This window comes from Etheostoma spectabile, chromosome 13 (assembly GCF_008692095.1).
Source record: "Etheostoma spectabile isolate EspeVRDwgs_2016 chromosome 13, UIUC_Espe_1.0, whole genome shotgun sequence".
In the NCBI taxonomy this organism is placed as follows: Eukaryota; Metazoa; Chordata; class Actinopteri; order Perciformes; family Percidae; genus Etheostoma; species Etheostoma spectabile.
In genome coordinates, this window is record NC_045745.1 from 9,599,689 (window position 1) to 9,606,103 (window position 6,415).

Below are 6,415 nucleotides of genomic sequence, written 5' to 3' on the forward strand. Positions count from 1 at the left end.
AAAAAAAAAAAAACAGGAGTTACCCTTTAAACTGTTTTTAGTTTAATTTAATTGCTACCGGAGTTAACAAGGATTTAATACTAAAGCTTTGATTAAATTTTTTTTTTGTTAAAGTAAATTTTAAAAATGTGTGCTTTTGCTGAAGAACAAGCAAAACATATGTTAGACTGTACAAGATTGTGTTTAATGCATCCCAGGGAGGGTTAGCTTTAACTTAAACTCATTCTATGTAATGTCTTTGACAGACAACTTGATTTTACTGTAGAACATGACATTAACGGCCCTTTCTTAAACACTGTTGGACTTCATGATCTCTTTATTTAAAACTTCATCACTGGCCGCAGCCAATATTATTTAAAAATAATATACAGTACAAGTCAATGAAAATAAAAAAATAAAAAACGATGAAAAAAGCTATAAAACGGTCTCATTATCCAGTCATTTATTTACAAACGTGTACATATACACACACGTACACGCACACACACTACACACACACACACACACACTCTACAGACTGTGGATGATGGTTCGGTTCTTCAGGTTCTGGACGTAGTCCTTGGCCTGGTCGAAGCTCGTCTTCTCCTCCGTTTTGGGCGGCGAGCCCTCCACTAGCTTGACAAAGTAGTGGCAGTAGACTTTGTCCATGATGCCAAACATCCCGCGGCCGTGGTAACGGATGCGCTTTAGGTACTTCCCTTTGCCGGAGTAGGACTCGGCTGCAGGAAGGAGAGACGGGCGGGGACGGTGTGATAGAGAAAGAGAGAGAGAGAGAGAGTACAGATTCAGTTTTTTGTAGAGGGGCTGTTGAAGCGAAACTCATCAGACTATAGATGGCGCTGAGTTTAGGCTCATCTGTATTTACGTCTGTGACTCCACATGACTGACTCCCAGTGCACACCATCTCAACTCAAAACGCCCTTAAAGCCCTTAAATATTCACTGAAGGTCACCCCCCCACCCCCTTGCTCCTGGGCACAATGGCGTCATGTGATGTGTAATGATTTGAGTTGTTTGTTGCCACAGTGACACTTACCTACATACAGGTTGGATCTGTACTCTACGTTGTGATTTTTGACCGCCATCTCCTGAGCCTCCTCTAGAACCTGAACAAACCAACCGACAGCGAGCTGTGACATCTATGAATCAACTTCTGGTGTGTAGGTGTGCACGTACACACGCATGCACGACCAACAGTAATGAAGGGTGAACATTAGGGGTGTGCAAAAAAAAAAGAATCTACAGAATCAAAATCAATTAACTGAATTCCAGAAATCTATGGATTTTTCTTTTTACATTTTCGTTTTGTAATGGTGTGTATACCATCACATGGGAAAAGTACTACATTTACATACAGTGAATCTTTTTTTTTTATTGACACAATTTTGATTTTGAGCCTAAAAATCAATATCGAACCGTGACATTTTCTCCCGGTGAACGTGCATTTCGAACCTCTTTCATGATCTTCGCCCCTTTCTTGTCATTGAACGCCAGCTGTGCGATGGCTTCGTCAATGCTCATCCCTCGGATCTGGGGAGGAGAAGAAACAAAGGCAACGTTTAGGACAGTAGGGGTTGCACTGCCCGAGGAAGCAGCACTATGCTTAAGTCGACCCTGACTACAATGGCTCTATGGAGAAAACAGGCTGGATGCTACAGATCAGATTAATAAGGACTCTCTAGGGTTTTACAGGTTAGGTTAGCCCCATTATGTAGGTGGCTGGCAGATTCCTTTCTCTCACTAGCCAGAAAAACAATGCAGTGTCTCCTCTATGTTGATTTGGAAATGGCGCCCGCCACGGTATCAGAAATGAGACAGACGCACCAATATGAATATTTGGTTATTTAAGAATCCGATTAAAAAAACAACAACCTTGTTACAAAATATAAACAGATTTCCCTTACATTATTTAAAGTTATTTATGAGTTCTCACTAAAACATTATGATAATTTGTTTTATTGTCACAATAATGTCACAGAACATCAAAATATATTAAAAGGTCTGATAAATGTAGAAAAATACAAACTTAAGATATGAAACTTAAAGTCTTTTGAACAAAAATACTTTAACAAAAGAAAATAATCAGAGTGTTTCCAACAGGGACGTTGTAGAGCGTCCTCTGGTGGACAGACTATGCAACGCCATCACTAACAGGGACGTTGTAGAGCGTCCTCTGGTGGACAGACTATGCAACACCATCACTAACAGGGACGTTGTAGAGCGTCCTCTGGTGGACAGACTATGCAACGCCATCACTAACAGGGACGTTGTAGAGTGTCCTCTGGTGGACAAACTATGCAACACCATCACTCAGAACACGGTTGACCATCCGTTTGTATTTTTAAATATTCCTTTATCAGAATCATTTATTTGTCATTATGAATGATTCTGATGAATGAATATTTAAAAAATATATGTACACATATGGTGCTCGCTAAATAATTACTCGCTAAAGTGGCAACATAATTTACTTGACTCCAAGGTGTGATAATGATGAGGAACCCCCCCTCCCCCCGCGGGTCTCACCATTTTAGCCAGGTACCACATCTTGTCTTTGCTGTACTTGATCTGCCTCCTGCTGTGATGGATCTCCTGAAAACAAAACAAAGTATTCAGAGTTTTTTTAAAGACCAGAGCAAACTTGTGCGGCGCTTAAAGCTTTAGTGCGTAACTTGTTGACGTCCATCTGTGGTTGGCAATCCACAGAAACTCTCAAGTACTACACTGTCATATTGAAGTCAGGTGACACCTGACCGGGAAATCCTCCCACTCTGCACATCATGTTATCTGCAGACCCAGAGACTTACTGCTGGTCTGCGGATTTCCTCCGGTAGCTGGGGTGGAAACACCTTCCGGTTCCTCCTCTCCCAGTCCTTTGAGTCCAGTGAAGTGCTGGTGTGGAGACATGAGAGCTGCTGCGGACCGCCACCCAAAACCTGCAACCTGGAGAGACAATTAACCCTTTTTTTAGATACTTTTTTTGAGGTCTCTGCCGCTTTTTTTCCCCCCACTACCACCGGATTCGGCACTAACATCAATTTACTACTACTATCTACCATTTACTTATTTGTTACAGATTTGTTTTTACTGAGAGGCACCTCCTTGATATTGGCCATCATATTCAGTTGATGTCCTATATTTTCTACCAGGAAGGATGTTGTGTTAAAGGTAAAAAAGGTAACCCCCTTAATTACCTTTATTTTACTTTAGAAGAGCGTTGTATGGAACAACCCATGTTATTTTGGGGAAGTTTAGCTGAAACAATGCAAATTTCTCATGTAGAAACTTTGAGAACTTTTGAGAACGGGTCCTAAGGTCAACGGACGGTTAAAAAAAACAAAAACATTCAATTTGTATGTGTTCCCTACCAGCTCAGACACACCCACACTCACACAAGTCTGCTTGTAAACAGATCATCCAAAGTAATAGAGGTTCCCCCTTCCATTAATTGAATCAGTGTACAGGCTAGTCGATGCATTGATTAGTCGACTATTATGCCATACCCCTGTATTTTAACATAGGGGGGTGTATACTTATGCCCCCTGTATTTTAAATAGATTGGTGTATACTTAGGTCCGATTAAGGATATGCCAGCCCTGTATTTAACATAGGGGGGTGTATCTTTGCCCCCTGTATTTTACATAGGGGGTGTATATTATGCCCCCTGTATTTTAACATAGGGGGGTGTATACTTATGCCCCTGTATTTTAACATAGGGGTGTATACTTATGCTGTATTTTACATAGGGGGTGTGATTTATGCCCCTGTATTTTAACATAGGGGGTGTATACTTATGCCCCTGTATTATAACTAGGGGGGTGTATACTTATGCCCCTGTATTTTAACATAGGGGGTGTATACTATGCCCCTGTTTTTTAACATAGGGGGTGTATACTTATGCCCCTGTATTTTAACATAGGGGGTGTATACTTATGCCCCTGTATTTTAACATAGGGGGGTGTTTACTATGCCCCTGTATTTTAACATAGGGGGGTGTTTACTTATTCCCCTGTATTATTTAACATAGGCGGGGACTGTAATACTTATGCCCCTGTATTTTAACATAGGGGGGTGTGTACTTATACACCCTGTATTTTAAGGAAGAACATTTTTTTATTTACTGAAACTGACACCATTTCCAGCAAATCACACTGCAGATGTGCATTTCCTAACTTTTTCCAACATTTTTTTCTGTAAGCTTCTTTCTAATTCAGATCAAGTGGTTGTCACCGTGGCGTACTTAGTAAGCTTAGCTAACATTACTTGAAGCAGCCCACAGACATTTGTCCTTCTGCAGAGACACTTTCTACTGATACCGATGTAACTTACCTCGAGCTCAACACCCCAGATAGATTCCTAACAAACGCCATGCCTGAAAACAAGTAGGAATCAGTTAAAACCTCGCCAGCAGACACATTAAAATGTCATAACAGGGCAAATGTGTAGATAATTTAGGCTGCATTTCTCTTACCACGTCCTGTCATTGCAGTCGCCATGTTGCATTTTTACGACACAAAAGTTCGCGGACGGTAGTGATGTATACAGGAATAAAAGCGAAACGTGTTGACCCATTTGTAGTCTTCACTGCTTATGCGACCTGATGCGTTTTGTTAAAGGTTATTATTTACGTAGTTGTCTTACAGGTAAAAGTATAAGATAGTGATGAAAAACGGAATTTTGCTTTGAAATAAAAGCAAACTCGTCATGGTTTGACCCAACTAGGATTCCGTACTAGGCAACGGTAGGACTTACGACACCACGCTGGCCGCACGGCCGGTAGTGTAATCGCTACGACAGTGCAGGTAACATGCGTGGAGTTTGGTTTAGCTTTATCAGACTTTATTAGAAACGTAGTTAACTTTAAACTACCAACGGCGTCATGCACGAAAGGTCGCTTCCCGCCTCTCCCAACTGGTACTGCTCGCGCTGCAGTGACGTCAACAGCAGCGGTCTACTGGGCGTCGGAGCCAAAAACATCATCTATCTGATCGATGTGTCTGCATCCTCCTGCAGGGTCGCAGGTAAGTCTGGGGGGGGGGGGGGGGGGGGGGGGGGGGGGGGGGGAGGAGATCACCTCAGGTGCACTGACAGTCGTGCACTGACAGAGAAGCAGGTACAGCGGCTTGCATGAGTTTACACACCCATGATGCTAAAGTTGATTAAAAATAATAAAAAGAAAAAAATCTTCTGGAAATTGATCTTAATGCCTTAATTCAAAAAAATTAGGAAAATCCAACCTTTTAAGGACACCAATTTACTTTGTGAATGGATAATGTATAGTAAATAAAAAATATTCTTCATAAAAATACAGGGGCATAATTATACGCCCCCCTATGTTAAAATACAGGGGGCATAAGTATACACCCCCTGTGTTAAAATACAGGGGCATAAGTAGACACCCCCCTATGTTAAAATACAGGGGGCATAAGTCGAACACCCCCCTATGTTAAAATACAGGGGGCATAAGTAGACACCCCCCTATTTAAATACAGGGCTAAGTATACACCCCCATGTTAAAATACAGGGGCATAGTAACACCCCCCTATGTTAAAATACAGGCAAGTAACACCCCCTATGTTAAATACAGGGGCATAAGTATCCACCCCCCTATGTTAAAATACAGGGGCATGAGTATACACCCCCCCTATGTTAAATACAGGGGATAAGTATACACCCCCATGTTAAAATACGGGGCTGAGTATACACCCCCTATGTTAAAATACTACATACTCTCTTCAGCAGGGAGACAACTTGGCCTTTTTTGTACAGACGTCCATGTTTTTGGACCAATCCAAATTGATAATGACAATAATGATAATGATTATTTTCTCAATTATTGTTTAGACTATAACTTTCAGAAAAAAGAAATATATGTATATATATATATATATATATATATATATATATATATATATATATAATATAATCACTAACGGTTGTAACCCTTAAAATGTCTTTAGTTTAGTTTAGCTAGTCGTCCCAGATTGACTGATTCCATCAAGCAGAGACGCCAGAGGCTTTTGGGGTATTTTATGGCCTCCTTTCCTTTACAATAACCCGCTGATAGCCGTCTGTCTTTGTGTTTTTCAGGTGAGCTCGTCGGCCATAAAGACTTTGTGTCGAGCTTTTCGTTCTGTCAGCATGAAGGGCAGAGCCACATCTGCGTCAGCTCCTCCAACGACGGGACCGTTCGCTTCTGGGACGCGGACAACAAGGTTCTCATAAGAGAACACGCGGCTCATCAGGTGAGTGTTGACGTTTCCTGTTCCGGTGCGTCGTTAGCAGAGGCGGACTTACCATTAGGCAAAGGTTGGCAATTGCCTTAGGCCCCAAGCTACCAAGGGCCGTAAAAACGTAAAACGCCTCATAAACTTATGTTACGATTTGTTGTCTTACTTTTCACCAATTAATTATAT

General features: G+C 41.5%; 2 protein-coding genes across 2 annotated transcripts in view; one reads left to right on the top strand and one right to left on the bottom strand.

Annotated features, from left to right (window-relative positions):
- Positions 1–164: 164 nt before the first annotated feature.
- mrpl22 (mitochondrial ribosomal protein L22) lies at positions 165–4,674 on the bottom strand. Its single transcript, XM_032534698.1, has 7 exons — positions 4,471–4,674; positions 4,329–4,371; positions 2,807–2,942; positions 2,526–2,591; positions 1,452–1,529; positions 1,036–1,105; positions 165–719 (listed from the first exon to the last, which is right to left on the bottom strand). The coding sequence occupies exons 1-7, from the start codon at positions 4,493–4,495 to the stop codon at positions 511–513; spliced, it is 627 nt and encodes a 208-aa protein (XP_032390589.1). The 5' UTR covers positions 4,496–4,674; the 3' UTR covers positions 165–510.
- A 97-nt stretch (positions 4,675–4,771) lies between these two features.
- Positions 4,772–6,415, top strand: part of gemin5 (gem (nuclear organelle) associated protein 5) — a 26,236-nt gene continuing 24,592 nt past the window's right edge. Inside the window, 2 exon segments of the mRNA XM_032534669.1 lie at positions 4,772–5,020; positions 6,090–6,244. Of these exon segments, the coding sequence (XP_032390560.1) occupies positions 4,879–5,020; positions 6,090–6,244 (297 nt within the window). The 5' untranslated portion in view covers positions 4,772–4,878.

What these genes read in the sequence shown, in the direction of transcription:
- mrpl22 (XM_032534698.1), bottom strand. Translation starts at nt 4,495, where the DNA reads ATGGCGACTGCAATGACAGGACGTG. An exon ending in GACTGCAATGACAGGACGTG is followed by an intron (nt 4,372 to 4,470) that starts GTAAGAGAAATG and finishes ACTTGTTTTCAG; the next exon opens with GCATGGCGTTTGTTAGGAAT. An exon ending in GGGCGAAGATCATGAAAGAG is followed by an intron (nt 1,106 to 1,451) that starts GTTCGAAATGCA and finishes TGGTTTGTTCAG; the next exon opens with GTTCTAGAGGAGGCTCAGGA.